This window comes from Vollenhovia emeryi, unplaced genomic scaffold, assembly GCF_000949405.1.
Source record: "Vollenhovia emeryi isolate VEMERY1.0 unplaced genomic scaffold, V.emery_V1.0 DF939145.1, whole genome shotgun sequence".
In the NCBI taxonomy this organism is placed as follows: domain Eukaryota; kingdom Metazoa; phylum Arthropoda; class Insecta; order Hymenoptera; family Formicidae; genus Vollenhovia; species Vollenhovia emeryi.
The window spans coordinates 3139052-3154992 of record NW_011967221.1 but is presented as its reverse complement, the minus strand read 5'-3'; the positions used below and the strand labels follow the sequence as shown (position 1 = coordinate 3154992).

The 15941-nt window shown below is 49.5% G+C and overlaps 1 protein-coding gene across 1 annotated transcript in view; it reads left to right on the top strand.

The window, feature by feature from the left end:
• Positions 1-5785: 5785 nt before the first annotated feature.
• The window catches only part of LOC105566393 (LIM domain-binding protein 2-like), a 93947-nt gene continuing 83791 nt past the window's right edge, over positions 5786-15941 (top strand). Inside the window, 2 exon segments of the mRNA XM_012020346.1 lie at positions 5786-5870; positions 5873-6668. Coding sequence (XP_011875736.1) covers positions 5786-5870; positions 5873-6668 — 881 coding nt within the window.

The following is a 15941-nucleotide window of genomic DNA, read 5'->3' as shown; positions in this document are numbered from 1 at the left end:
TCAGTTTTGATAAAGCTGACTGTTTGATTGTAGCATGAACGTGTTACTTGTTTCGATGCGAACAATTTACTCGATCGGAGAACAAAGTTTTTAGTGCTTTCTTAAATTATTTACTCAGTTACGAGCGTGAACAGATCTATTCTTAGGAAGTATAATTCTTAATTCTACGCTGAGAAATCTAGGCTTGTCACACTGAGAGGTCGCATGCTTACCTGTCAAGTCAAGCTTCGATTGGTTGAAATGGGAAGTAGTGTCATTGTTTCTCGTGTCAGCTGCACCGAGAAAAAGGTTTTTTTGAATTTAATATTCCTATTTATTTGATCGAGCTTTGTTTCATTGAAACAACATATACTTATACAAAACATTAATTGTTTGAATAAAAATGCAGTTGTTTCATTTAAACAATTTCTATTATTCGATACACAGTTGAAAAATGTGTGTTAAATTTAACAGATATCTCAAATGTCTCAAACGGTCCACATAAATTTTTGTGTTAATTTAACATAATATGGCTATGTGAAATGATCATATTAATACTCTGTTAATATTTTAACACAAACAAATATTTTATTTCAGACGAATATATATATATATATATTATTTCAAATTCAAACAAATGATTTGTTTGGACGCAACAAAATTTATTAAATCCAAAGAAATCGTTTTCTCTGTGTATGGAAGCTGCGTGTTGCATGTAGCATGTTACCTCCGTGTGGAAGTCGGCTAAATCTCTTTTCTTGTCGCCAACACATAAATGTATGACGATAAAAGCAAGAATGAAACGTGTGCTTACGCATTTTACGGAATATGTAAAAAAAAAGTCCAAAAAGTTGTGCTCGATCGCGTGTGTAAGTGTGAACCGATTGGTAAAATACCCTTGATATCCTTATCCAGGGGATATGTTTTGTACTAAGCACATACACGCGCAAAGGATAATGAGCGAAAGACAGCGAGACGACAGTTTTCACTAATGACGGACTTATGCACGCTTCACGTGCGCTTTACTCACTCTTCTCATGAAAATATTTACTTCACGCTGCATAGTCAAAATATTTGCTGTACTAAATAGAGTACACAGACTCACTTCATTTCACAGAGTCAAAAATTCACTCTAGAAAAGAAATAAAAAGAAAGAGTTCACTCTAATATGAATGAAAACCACCCAAATCCAAGGGAATCCAAGGGATTTTCGACCAGTCACGCAATTCTCGAGTGTATCATTGCTCTAAGAAATTTAGAGAATAAGATCGCAGAAAACTGATTGTTAAATCAAAGTATGGAACAAGAGCTTAAAACATTTCGCAAGAAAGTTACAGAAACGTTAGAAGAAAGAAATCCCGTAAAAAGTAGTGGAAATCACTCGCCTGAAGACGGTGTTTATTATTTATTATAACTTTGTCGCTTTCTCGCGTTATATAAATTCAATGCAATGTATTTAAAATTGTTATTTACGTAACGCGCTAAATCATTATTTTAATCCCGAGATTTTTGTCACGATTTTATATCACACTAGCTTTGACGTGTCAGTAATGTGCGCTGTAAATATTGAATTTGTTTATTTCATATTGTCGCTGCGCGCGTAAACTGACATCGCGCACTAGTTCGATATTCGTGATTCGCGAAACCGTGAGAAAGAAATGGAAGTTGCACACGGCCACGAAAATTGACTCGTGTTTTCGAGAGAACGATCCTCTGGTTTGCGGATGACACGGCATGTCGGCAGCGGCGAAAATTTTCACTGTATCGGGAGAGCATCTCGATGCTTAGTGCTTCAAAATCTGATTTTTCTACCGCGGAAATCAGCGGGTTTTTCCGCATTAAGTCTCCACCTTGCGCATCGAGTACGTTGCCGCGTGTTATCGCAGAGATTTTTCACTGTAAACCGAAGGCGTGCGGCTGCACCCAGAAAAAAGTTCGTTCGAATTTTGTCTCTATTAAATTTTTATTTCATTTAAAAATTTTATTTGATCGAGCCTGGAATCTGTAAGAGCATTCATATTTATTTCTTCAAATCTAGCAAATGTTTTAGTAGACGTAAATAAATATTCTGTAGATTCATAGAAATATGATTTCAACGTATCTCATTTGTTTAACTTATTGTTAACTAAATCTTTTCTGGGTGCAGACTGGGCAGTGACTACTCTGGGGGGAAAAAGACAGCAACCCATTTTGGGACCCACAATTAGTAATTAAATTATTTGGATTGTTCGTAACTCTAATCTTTTATGAATTTTACCCCGCGTAACTAAAAATCGCAATTAATTATTCTATCTATATTCAAGATTTTTAAGTAATACTAATCAATTTTCTCAATTAGTTCTGTCGATATTCAGTAACGCAAAGATTTTTTTTCACTTAAGAGGCATTAACCGAAATGTTAAGTTGCTTAATTAAAAAAAAACGGTCAAAATTTCTCCCAGAGTACAGTTACGAACAATCCAAATAACTCGAGTACTAATTGTGGGCCCCAAAAGGGTTGCTAACTGTCTCTTTTTTCCCAGAGTACTTAGGCAGTCGGTGTAAAATAAAAAAAACATATTGAATTGAATTACACGAGTTGCGTAAAAGGTCGGCGCGAAAACGTTTCGTCGCATGTGAATTTTGGAAAGTGTGACAAGAGAGGATGCGGTGCGTGGTACTTGAAGGAGTCGCGCTTTTTATTTTCCTTTCTCCCCTCCACCCCCCGATATCATCCGAGAGATGTACGAGCGAAATAATGTTTGGAATTGCGACGGACTTTCGGGTAAGCGCAGTTGCGCGGGTGTTTACGCTCGTGGATCGATTGGTCAATTCGGCACGTCGGTGCACGTCAAGACGGCGAAGGGTGATTCTTCTTCCTCGTGCCGTACAAATACGTTCAACTTGACCCCGATTACGATGAATCGGATTTCCGGACTACGGTGATCCTGGCGGACACCCTCGAATCAATCCTTACGAGAAGGTAGAAAACGGCGGGCGGCGGGGAGGCAGAGCGGGGGAGATCGGGCGATTCGAATCGCACGGAAAGTGAAACTTGGTATCCCCCCCCCCCCTCCCACCGACTTTGGCCGTAGATACCGACTTCCTCCTTCACGGGCAACAATTTACCAAACGGAATCGGACACTCGCGTTTCCGGATCTCGTTACGCGAGCACATCCCGTACGTACGTTCGAATTTCCTAAACACGGCCGCGCTAAACGCAACAGTCGCGACGCTGCACGGGAAATGCTTTATATCCCCGCGCGTTCTACCTACGGATCGGAGGAAGAAAAAGAAATATATATACACCCGTAATCATTATATGCACCGCGTCGCGAGGAAATCGGAGCGCGCGATGCAGGATCGATCAGGCGTGTTAACGGGCACGGGCATCCCCGATGTCAAACAGCAGTTTAGCTCCAGGGCGAAAGAAAGAGAAAAAAAAAGAAAGAAGAGAGGAAGAAAAAGGTTTACGCCAGTCCGCCGCGCAATTTCAGGCGAGGGTTCGCCCACCGCCGGTAGATTAATTCCGAACACGAGATCGCGTACAAGCGGGCACGAGATATTTTCCTAGGGAGGGACGCCTCGTGCCCCGAAATTTCATATCAGCGTTATCAGACTCCGCTACGCGGCGTCGCGAGAGTGGAGGCTCTCTGCCCCCCCACAGCCCGCGCTCTCCCTACGAGTCGCCGAAATCGCCGAGAGGGCTGCGCCGGGCCGACGCGCGGACACGTGAGGTTGGGACCGCGTTCGTTTGCGTGGACGCCGGGCGTCGGACGCTCACGTGGCTCTCTTCTCCACCTCCTTCATTCTCGGCGGGCATCGTGTGTGCATGAGGTTCCCTCGCCCGGCGTCCCATGCCCCCCCCCCCCCCCCCCCTCCGCCGTCGCTCCGATCCACCAGCCGAACGTAGCGGTCCCACGATCCTCTCTGTGCCCCCCCCCTCGCTCCTCGCTCGCTCGGCGCTCTACCGCGCGTCGGTTTCCCCCACCGCCGCTCGCCGCCTCGCGCTCGGCTCTCGTCGCGCGGCGGCCGAAGGCAGCCGAGCGCGCTGCGCCGCTCCGTCGCGCCCGCGCCGCTCCTCAGTAACGCGAGCGCCTTCGTGGAGTCTGGTACCTCCCGTTTCTCTGCCGCTCGCGGCGCCGTAACGTCCGTAGACCCGGTGGCAGCGCGCGACGCGGCGGCAACGCGCGCGCTCTCTCTATCTCTCTATCTCTCTCCCTCTGTCTCTGGTCGTCTCCGTCTTCCTTTGTCCGTCGAAACCGTGTTGGATGCAGTGTCACGCCGGGCAGTGTTCCTCGCCGTGAATGATCGGCGCGCGCGCATTAGACGAGTGTGTTTGGTGATCCTGAGGAGAGTAGTCCAGCCGCGCTCGCGCGCCGAGGTAAACAAAGAGCCCGCGCGGGGCCGGGTCTAGAGTCGGTTCGACGTCGGTAAACCGCGCGCGTGGAGCGAGAGCGGCTGCGAAGGTAAAGTCCCACCGGAGTGTGCCGTGCGGCGAGAGCGCGGCCGTTTTCTCTCCCGCTCGCCGCGGCGCGAACGAGAATGCCGGGACGCGTGACGCGGTCGGTCGGCGAGCAGCGGCGTGCTCGCGCCGGTTTCGTCTTCGGGTCGCCGAGCGGCGACTGAGGGGGGCCCGCGGGGCGGGGGAAGGGATGCGAAGCGTCATCCCGCGGGAGCAGCAGCCGGCGCGGTGCGTTGGGTAGCGGCGTGCCGCGTGTAGGTGCCGGGTGGAGTAGTAAAGAGCGGGTAGGAGGAGGCGGAGGAGGAGGAGGGTGATCCCGCCGGCGCGCGCGAGGATGGCCGGCTGGCGGCGAGCGGCGCTGATCCGCAACGTAGGTGCTGCTACCGCTGTTACTGCCACTGTTGCTGCTGCTGCTGCTGCTGCTGCTGCTGCTGCTGCGCGTCGCGACACCGACCGACACGACGTGACGGCCACGTGCCGCAGCGGACGCGTCGTCGTTGGCCAGTGGCACTAAACTCTCCCCCTCTTATCGCGACCGGGTGATTGCGTGCCGAGCATGTCGTAACCGCGCGTTTGCGAACACGCGATCCGGAGTGTACTCGTCCCGCTATACTCTGCTTCCCGATACGTATAAACAGAGCGGCCGCGCGCGCGCGCGCACGCACGCGTGTGTCTGTCAAGTGGAAGCGCGGGGGAGCCGGCGCGCGCGATCGAGCTCGTCGCGGCAGCTCCGAACAGGACGAGAACGAAGAAAGCGTTTCCTCGCGCGCAAATCGTGGGATAATATGCGAAAGATTGTCGCTCGGGCCGACGCGTACGCGCGAGAGTGGCGAAGGTGATCGCGTTTCACGTGCAAACAAGTTGGATAGACGTCCGGCGCGACACCCTCCGTCCGATGTGCAGTGATACGTAACGTCCCCTCGCAAGTGATCGCGCGTTCATCGTCAGCGGGAGGAGTAGTCGACGTGAACGTCGGTCGGTGTTTGGGGAATGGCAGTTTGGAAAATGTAAGGCGATCTCGAGACCGAGAGATATTCGTAGTGGCGCACACGCTCGGGGAGCGCGGGACACTCGACGTTCGGCGACGGTGGTGGTGGTAGTGGTGGTGGTGGTGTGCCGGTGGTGGTGGCTGCTAACACGTGTTGTTTTTCCGAGGAAAATTGCGCTTTAAACTTGTCGTCGGGACTCGCGGGTGAGATCGGAATATTTTGGGGGGGGGGGGAAGAGAAGAGAGCGGGTGAGAAAGGGTGAGAAGGAAAGGAGAAAGTGAAGGGGGAAGAAGGAACGCGCTTCTCGTCCTCTGGTTCAAATCCCAGCGGGAGTTCGAGGAGAGGGTGAAGAGCGCTGTGGAGGGGGGAGTGATGCCGGCGGTGAGCGTGGCACAGCGCCCTCCAGGTGGAATCCCACTCCACGCCGGCGTGCCGGTAGCGCCCAGCAGCGTAACCGCCCCGGTCCGTCGGGCCGGTGCCTCGGGGGCCCGGCAGCGCCCCCCGCCGGCTCGCCACCGCTGCCGCCGTCCCTGCAATCCCTCGGCGGCGGCGTCGCCACTAACAGCAACAGCAACGTCAACCACAACAGCATCGGCCACAGCAGCGGCAACAATAACAGCTCGCTCGGCGGCGGCAACCCCAACAACAATCACCATCTCGGCAACAACGCCCTAGGCATCAACACGGCGAGCGGCGCCACGAATCCTTTGCAGGCGATGGCGGCGTCGGCGGCGGCATCGCTCACGCAGCTCAACAACATGGCGAACGGCCCGCTGCCGCCACTCGCGGGCACAGGCCCGGCCGGGCCGCCGAGTCTGCCGCCGCCGCAGCCGGCGACGACGCCGACGCACGGCGGACCGCCGACCCCTCACGGCGGGGTTAGCGCGGCGCCCCATCTCAACGGCGCCTCGCCGAGTCCCCATCCGATGCCGCCCCACGGAATGATGAGCGGCTCGCCCCACACGCCCCACCCGCACATGGGGGGCGGCGGGCCCTCGCCCCATCCCCATCACCCAGGACCCCACATGGTCGGCTCGCCGCATCATCCAGCGGCGCCCCATCCGATGGGCCCGGCCGGCATGATGGGGCCGGCCGGTATGCAGCCCCAAGGCGCGCCCGGTATGTGCGGCCCCGGGCCCAGCGGCCCGATGGGCCCGCACGCGCATCCGCAGGGACCCGGCGTACCTGGACAGCCGCATTTGCACAACGACCCGTTCTTCAACTGCCAGCCCTTTCCGTCGCACTACTACAACAGGTAAACTCTATCTTTCTCTCTCTTTCTTTCTCGAAAGAGACGGAGACGGCCAATGCGTTCGACGCGTCTTGCGGAAGCGGAGGAGGGAGGGAAGGGAAGAATAAGAATTTTGTCACCAACGACTCAGGGTTTGGAGAGGCGACCAAGTCCGTCTTCGAGAACGTGATTGAACAGAATTTTCATCACGCCTCTGCGTCGTTACATTTGAAATTATTATCGCTATAAAAGGAGCTTGTTTAATAGATTCTATATATTCTATATATATTTATGAACTAACGTTTTACCTCTATTTTTTAACTGCATTGTTTTTGCGCTTTTTGATACTGGATAACGCTTTATATACTTGACGACCGAGAACATTAAAATCAACACTTTGATTCTCTCTTTCTCTCTATACATATAAAACTTAACGAGAACTGATGACGATGGGCATACGACCCATAAAATACCACGATAACTCATAAGATATAACTGATCTCGAGGCTTAAGCCACCGGCACACGACACTATTAGCCAATCAGGATCAGCCTCAAGTCACTCGATCGAAAACTCTGCATCCAGTAGGAAGATTACGAGGGGAAAACCGCTGACCAAAATCTTGAACGTCAACGCCCACTAAGTGGGCCTTACTTTATTTTGTCTTCTTATTTTATCTTATTTGTCTTGTTTTATGTTATCTTCGTCTTGTTTCCTCTCACTTTATCACACTTTATCTTTATAATGCCCCAGTAAGGCCCAATGCCCAAAAATGCCCAGTAATGCCGCAAATCCGTACACCACGATGCCCTCAGCGGTTCCCCCCCCCCCCCCCCTCGGCAAAATAGTACCGTGTGCCGTTGGCTTTATTCTGTCACGCGTAAATGACACATTTCGCAGCATGTGACAGCAAAATTGAACTTAATCAATTCATTCTTTGTCGAAAAGTGCGATTTTCTTCGCTGCCGATTCGCATCTGTAAGAGCAAACAAGATTTTGCAGCCAGACGATTCTGAAAATAATTAGTTTTATGCGATCTGCGATCACCTCGGAGCGATTTGCCCGGCAGGTAGACATGATCGATGAAGTTCTGTTTTTTTTTGGACGTTTATTTATTTAGTTTTTTTTAATTATCGCCCACTCTTACAAATTGCAAGATGGATTACGGGATTATCCTGGAAATCGCGTGATTCAACGACTTTAGTGTACAAAATCGATGTTATGTTCTGGTCGCTAACAAATTTTTCGTCGCGTTCGGCAGGCGCGATTTTCATAAGATCAATACGGTTAATAGCGCCTGCCTGCCACAGCGGCTATAACGAATGCGCCATAAACGTCAAAATTACGACAGAAGGAATAATTTGCATACTCGATCATACGTGAAAATAAATACATACGTCGCCGATATCTCGCCCGACATCGAGAAAGCGCCGCGTGCGTTTCCGCTCATTTCTCCCCGAAGAAAAGATCTCGGATATTTCAAAGCAATTTCGCGGATTGCCGCGGAGGGGGAAATCGAATTATACAGGACTTGTCAGAAATTTCCTTTCGATCGGCAACTTTTTAATAAATTAAAATTTGATCGCCACTTAACGAGACTAACAGTGATTGTCGATTACTTTTATCTAAATTTGTTAAATGGACATTTCAAAGCGAACCGGACTTAAGGGGTAAATCGAAGGCTCTTAGTTGCTCGTGTTTCGAAATTGGAATGAACTCGTCGCATCGCTTTAATATCGAATATATTCCGAGTCATTTAAAACCTTGTCACATCTCAAAATCCTTTGATTTTATTTCTACTTCTCCTAGTGGAAAACGCCGAGTTTGTGAGGCGCCCTGTACGGCGATATAAATAGGTAATCTGTCGTCATACCGGCCATAACAGTTCGCCGTCACGCGAAAGAACACTCGCACGTGCGTCCCGCCAGTCGGGGTGGAACTTTGCGTGAAGGCGTACGTAAACTTTTTCTCGGGCCCGCGCGCGAGGAAGGGTGGAGGTAGAAGAAGGAGAGGGTTGGCAAGTAGTCACGCGAGGTTTCACGAAAAACTGTATCGCGTGGCCGTAGGCATCTCCCGCGAAGCTCAGCTCTCGCCACCGCGCGCTATCTCGGTTCTGCTTCGTGTCGCTGATAATCGGCGACATGCTCCAATATTCGTATAAAATTATTTTCTAATGAACGATAAACTCTTCACGTGTCGGCGTTTTTCTCACGTGTCGCCGCCAGGCTCTTGGCTACGGGCTTGAATAATCAAGCACCGATAAAATAATTTCCCAGCGCGTAATCGATACGCCGTCCATCGGTCATGAACAATGACAGAGTTCACACATTTATTGACCATTCCTCCTTTTTGTGCCTCTTTTTCTGAATTAGATGATAAGCGATAATTTCTTGCAAGAATATTATACATTGTATAAATTACTAAATAAAAAGTGGAAAGATGCTCGGTCACTTGCGATTAATGTGCGATAATATTTCTTGACAGTAAAATTAATGCCGCTTAATGTTTCTGAAACGATTTCCCAGCAAGTGCATTCACATATGTACAGTTATTTTAATGCGTTTTGAATTTGTCATCGAAACTACGCGACGTACAGTGTGAACGGAGGAGCGAAATGAAGGAGCAGCGGGTAGGGACTTTCGGGCAATGTTAAGTTAAGATTATTCACGGCTTGTCTCTTCGATTGGTTCGAGATTATTCCGTGACTCGATCACGGGCCGACGAGTTTTTTTTTCCTCCTCGGGTATTTTTAGACAATTGTTTTACGGCTCGATACTTCGTTCCGTGCCAATCGTCCGGTAGTCGCTCACTAGTACGTTCTCTCAGGCGTAGTAACAGTATACCCCGAGAATCCGTTACCTCGGCTAGGATCTTCCTGGTCACCGTTGCACAGTTGGCTTCGCGCAACTGCGGCCGAGAATAATAGAACGCAGACAGCTTCGAAAGTTCTGCGCAAGATTTCCCGGACACCACGTTCGCTAAACCGTCAGCCGCGACACAGGCTCGCCCGAAATCACGTTTCTAACAGCCATTAAAATCGAACGATCGACCCGCCAAAAATTCGCTCGTTTACACGACGCGCTTGTAACAAGACACGCGATAAAAACTCCGCCGGCTTCTCGCGAAAGTAGAACTTGCCGCGAATAGCAGCCGGTTTCCTGGACGAAATTTGGATATGAAGTCGCGCGCGAGATCGGAGAGAAACGACGGTCGGTTTCACACCAGATGCGTGAAAAAGTCGTCCTGGTCGCGGTATCTCTCGGCGTCTCAGGTGCCCCCGCAGGTGGGAGGTGCCTGGCCCCTGGCGCAGGTGTGCATGCACGTTCGTCCGCGACTTCCTCCTTCGTCGGGGCTCGCCCTGCGAGGAAAAGTAGTCGGAGGGTTAAGAACGTCGATACCCGGTATGTGCACGGCGACGATTATCCGGTGCTTCTCCTCCTCGGCCTTCTTCGTATCCGGTCTGGACGTCTCTATCGCCTCCGCATCATCTCTACGCTCACCGTCCCCGTCTGGTAATCGCGCGGGCTCATTAACATAAGCGTTCCACCCTGATACATTCGTACGAATGACGATGCCACTTTGCACGCGGAGCTGCGGCGAAAGCTCCCCCCCCTTTTTTTTTGCACGTACTCGACAACAGCATTTAACGTTACACGAGACGCTTGAGCCCGCTTGTAGTTTCTGATTGACCCTCACGGCTCGATGTTTTTCCAAGAGTTCCGCCCCGATGGCTTTCTCATCGCGAAATTTTGCGCAGGATGTTAAGAGGTTTCGAAGCGCGCCGATTCCCGAGTAGAAATAAAATCAGGCATGCCTTTATGTATGGTCAGGGCCTGATAGGGAGGAAGTAAGGAATACCCTAATAAGGAATTCCTGACATGTGCCTGATCCGGTGCGCCTGATTCCCTCATAGGTTTTGATAAACATTAACCTGAATATGTAGTACTAGTAACACTCGCTGCCGCGACGTGGCGGCCGCGGATTGTGTAAGATGTTAAAAGGTTTCGAAGCGCGCCGATTAGAGTATCTTTCGACCCATAGACAATATATCTAGTCCGAGCGTTTGTCTTTATTTGAACAGTGGGGGGTACAAGTGCGTTCGCATGTGAACAAGCGAGAACGAAATCGCGCCAAACCAAGTTCGTCCTTTTCTACGTGAACCTCTACCCCCACTGCTCAATACTCGGTCTAGATATATTACGTCTATGTTCCGACCGCTCTCAAACGTGCCTCTCCGAAAGGATTTGCTTTTACTCGAACTCGGCTACTCGGCTAGTATCATCTCGCGGGATTTATCGCGATATGTAACGCAGATGATAAGAAACCACGCGTCCACGCACTGTCGCGGAATTGCTTCGACTAGTTTGCAACACTTGACTGAGCTCCTTAGCATATTTGTGTAACTTGGGGAAAATCCAGACGTCTCATTTAGGATTGCTTCAGCATCGCGGCATTTTTTTTCGTATTTCTAATTATTCATCCGACTTTGAGTCGTTAATTTTTCTGCTAGAGCAACTGCTTTGAGAATTATTTTCGAAATTTATCACGATACGATTACGGTCAAGCGCGATCATTTATACAAGAGAGTACAGTTCCAAATTTTCGCGTTTTATTTTTATATGAATTTTATGGTTTTCGGACAGTTCCTTTATTCTTCTTCTTCCAGAGTGAGACTCGAGGGGAAAAACCGCTGACCAAAATCTTGTACACCAATGCTCATTAATGCGCCCGGTGGGCATTACTTTATCTTCTTGTCTTATTTTATCTTATTTACTTGGTTAAATCTTTATAGTGCCCCAGCTAAGGGCTAATGCCCAAACTAATGCCCAAAACATGCCTAGTGAAGCCTAGTAATGCCGCAAATCTGCACACCACAGTGCCCTCAGCGGTTTCCTCCTCGGTGAGACGTTAATATCAAGTTAAGGTATTTGTCGTCCTCAGGTGCAAAAAGAAACGGAAAGGAAACGCCTTTGATAATCCGCGCAAAAGCCTTGGCGTTCTTGTTCTAAAATTCGCCGGGTATAGCGTACATTACATCATTCAAATATTTGCGCCGGCTGCACACTGAGATTACGCATGCATGTGCGCGAGGCGTTGTTTCAAATTTGCTTGGAAGAAAGATACACGCGCGCGCGCGCGGCGTTATCGCGAAGCGAGCGATGACGCATCGGATAGCCTGACCGAGCTCTATAACCGGGCTCTCGAAATTTGTAATTTCTGTAAAACGTTTCAAGCACGTGTTCCAAGGCAAGCTACGAGGGCGACGGGCGGCACCGAGTTGGTCGCGACGTGTCTCGGCGCGCGCCGATATCGCAATACGTCGTGAGGAAAGAAAAATGCGTTTTATCGCGTTAGATTCGCGATGTGAGGTAAAATTAATCGCTCGAACAGCCCGATGAGGAATATCGAAGCGCGGGCGAAGTGTTTAAAGCGTGATCGGGAGTACGAGCGCGCCGTCGATGGCCTTATCTTATCGCGGGCTTCTCGGTAGGATAAGAAGAACCTTGATCGCCTCGCGACAAAAGCGAATCGGCACCTTGCCTCTCTTTCAGGGTCTCGAAACGTTGCCTTTCTTCACGCGGCGAAGTCTTTTTCCCAGCTTTACGAAAGTGAGCTTCCGCGAGACTCGCGTCAAATTGTATCAATTGTTGAATTTTGAGCGCCGTGATTCAGTGTCGCGCGTTAAACGACAGACCTTGTACTCCCGTACGCTCTTCGAAGTTACAATTCGCTGATCCTCGGCACTTTTAGAAATATCTGTGTTTCCGCACTTTGTAAATTAGAAAAAGAAATGACGCTCGGCCTCATTTTTGCGGCGGGAAACCTATTTCCGTCAAGTACACTTGTCGAGGCGCGCGTATTCAATTTCGATGCAAATTTTACGATACAATTTGCACGGCGGGGGGTGGGGGGGAGGGGGTATCGCGAGGATAGATCGGATACAGACCCATTATAGATATGCGCGAGATTATGTTATTTGGTATCAACGGGCGTTGCAGCTATCTCCAGTTACCAGAACACTCCTTACAATTAAGCGCGTACAATAATAACAGCCGTGCTCTTCGATGCAGGACGATTCTCCTCTTGTGTTTTTGCAACACGGTCGTTCCTCGTTTCAGGCGAGACAGCCGCGGGCTGTCTTTCCAGCGGCTTTCCGCTAGCGCGACTAGAGCGGGATTAGCGTGCGGCACGTACGTCGCACGGTGTGTTTCTCTAGTTAGTTACAGGGTATATAAAGTAAACGTCGGTGCGATGTAACCGGCGCACGTGCGAATCATTTAGTATCAGCAAGAGCTCCGCGATCGCGATCTACTTTTACACCGGCGCAAGAAGCTACCGTCGAGTGGCATTGTGGATTTATTGCGGTCTGCTGCGATTAATTCGTCATTCGATCGGTCGGGACACTTTTCTCCTCCCCGCTATCGACGAAGTATCACATTCGTTTGCGTACGGTTTGACTTTCTACGTTAGACAGCACGTAAAATCATTTCGAGTAAAGTCGCTCCTCGAGGAATAATTTAGCTCAACATATTTTCGCGGCGCTTTCTGAATTTTGTATTTTACATCATCCTGAATCGAACCGATGAATCTTCAATCGCCGTCTGTCTAGACATATCAGATATTTTTGTCGAATCTCCGGTACGCGTACACGGAGAAACCGATATGGTTACCACATGTCTAATTAGGGTTGGCGCAACCCCCCGATAAATAGTAATATTTGAGACAGCTATATCTGAGGTTGTCATGCCCGCATTGGTATGATGAGTGGTGGATACAACTATATGCGTTTTGTGCAGCGAACTTAGTGAACGTTGCGACGCAAAACAATGTAGATGCCCCTAGAACGAAGGGGAAACCGTGAGGGCATTGTGGTGTACAGATTTGCGGCATTACTGGGCCATTACTAGGGCATTTTTTGGGCATTAGGTCTCGCTGAGGCATTATAAAGATAAAATAAGATAAAGTAATGCCCACTGGGCATTAGTGGGCATCGGTGTACAAGATCTTGGTCGGCGGTTTCCCCCTCGCCCTACTATTTATACGTAACATTTTCATTTTAGTTATTTTTGCCTCAGCCGGTCATTCCGCGTAGAGACCCTGTAATTAGACACCGGCCATAAGAGTTCGTCAAATTCCCGCGAGTGAGAGAGAAACATGGAAGCCTATGTTTGTCTCTTACTCGCGGGAATTTGACGAACTCTTGTGGCCGGTCTCTGATTACAGGGTCTCTATTTCCGTGTATAGTACAGTTCAAGATTTAGCAAGTGTCGTCGTTTCGAAACCCAGAAAATATTGACACGCATCTTGGCATTTGTTGCACTTTAAGGAATATTTCTTATCAACTTCTTAGTTACTTCTCGTTCGGGATGAAACGCGAAGATTTCTGCGAGCGTGCTCATCAAGCTCGGGCGTACAAATATCTCTTACTTTTACACGGTAACGTCGAATCCGCTTGCTCGAACGGATACTTTGCTCATGTAGACTCCACGATTTAGCGCAAGGTGAGAGGAAAACTTTAGGTAGCTCCTTCCCTCGATGGAGCAAGTTCAGGGTATGTAGGGGGCACCGCGGAGAGGCGGGGGGGAAAGGCTTATTCTGTCGGAGAGGCACGCGAGGGAGAGATGCACCGGTCGCCGTTGTTGTGCATAAAGCCGTGCGCAGAGAGCGTATCAGGCCGTATCGTCGGTCGGTTCCAGTTTCTCGTGAAACTTCTTCGCCCGGCCCGGCCCGGCAGGTTCAAGGCGAGCATACGCGAAGGCGCGCACCCCGCCGCCTGGCGAGGGGGAGCGTACACGTGCGAGCGTACGCACACGTATGTGCGCGCGATGCATATGGATCGCGCGCCGGAAGTCGCCGAGGCGGCGAAAGGATGATCGAGCCGGTCGCGAAACGATTTCCACCGTGCGCCACGCCGCAAACCAATTTCCACGCGATCGCTTCACTCGTGCCGGTTACGTTAACCTTTTTAATAAACAGCCCGTCCCGTCCGTCAGGCAGTGACGTTCAAATCTGTGTAATTGGGTGACCAATTACGGATGAGGAACGTGTACGAAGTTTGCGCGGCACGTAAACTATTTGATCCGTGTGTTACGTTGCATGGCGATGGAAGAAGAAGATATCGGTGTTGCAATTACAGGCTAAATTCCAGTTTAGAAGTTATCATGGAAAGTCGTCCCTTACCTTCTTGCCCGTTGTATCCACTTATTCATAAATAATTCGATTTTTAGTTTCCTCATAATGCAGAGTTTGCTTTTAAGTTTCTTTTCCCCATTCGCATCTAATTACATAAGTACACATTAGTTGTTACAAACAGAGAGAGAGAGAGAGAGAGATTCTTGAAGATGTTGAGAAAGATCGCGTTCGTTTCTTTTGGGAGAAGCAAACGAGTATGCATATCGCTACGAGAGTTCTTTGAATGCTGAGTGTCAGACGGTATTGTTAGCGCCGAGAATTATTGAAAGAGCAAAAGATAGGACAAGTACAGACAATAAAGAGGAGAAAGGTCTCCCTGAGTCATGGTTTACCTAGAAACATCGATGCAGGTGTCTCTTGGGACAGGTGTAATTTGGCAAACGTCTCCCCGGATTGTCAAGCTTTCCTTCTCGCAGGGCCGCATCCGTCCCGGCGCCATGCGCTGAACTTAGCAAACGAAGCTATGTTTATTTTAATTAGAAACCTCGGTGTAATAGCACACCAAATGTAAATTACTAGGGTTTGCTGGGTAATTAGTTTTAATTTAATTAACACGGCCGTGGCCAAAATTTCGGGCGGCGTCATGAATTTCTTAAGCGCGCAACGTGCCGCGATTTAAAAATTCCCCGTTAATAAAACGACGAAATATTTCAGCAGGCTGTAAAATATTTTCGCGCGGGCGAGAGAAAGAGGGCGAGCGGCGTATCGCGACCAATTTCGCGACCGCGCGTGCGCGCGCGCGTTTCTTTCGCGATTTTTCAAAGTTAATGAAACGTAATTACCCGGCGCCACACGGAATGTGTAAATGAATTAATCGCGAGGTTAATAAACCTCGCGATCGATTCGTATCCTCTTAGCGAGCCGATTAGGTTTTACAAATCGATACTCGCCGAACGATTATCACGAGGGGGAGACCGCTGAGGGCATTGTGGTGTACAGATTTGCGGCATTACCGGGCATTACTAGGGCATTTTTGGGGCATTACGTCTTGCTGAGGCATTATAAAGATAAAATAAGATACAATAAGATAATAAGATAAAGTAATGCCCACTGGGCATTAGTGGGCATTGGTGTACAAGATTTTGGTCAGCGGTTTCCCCCTCGG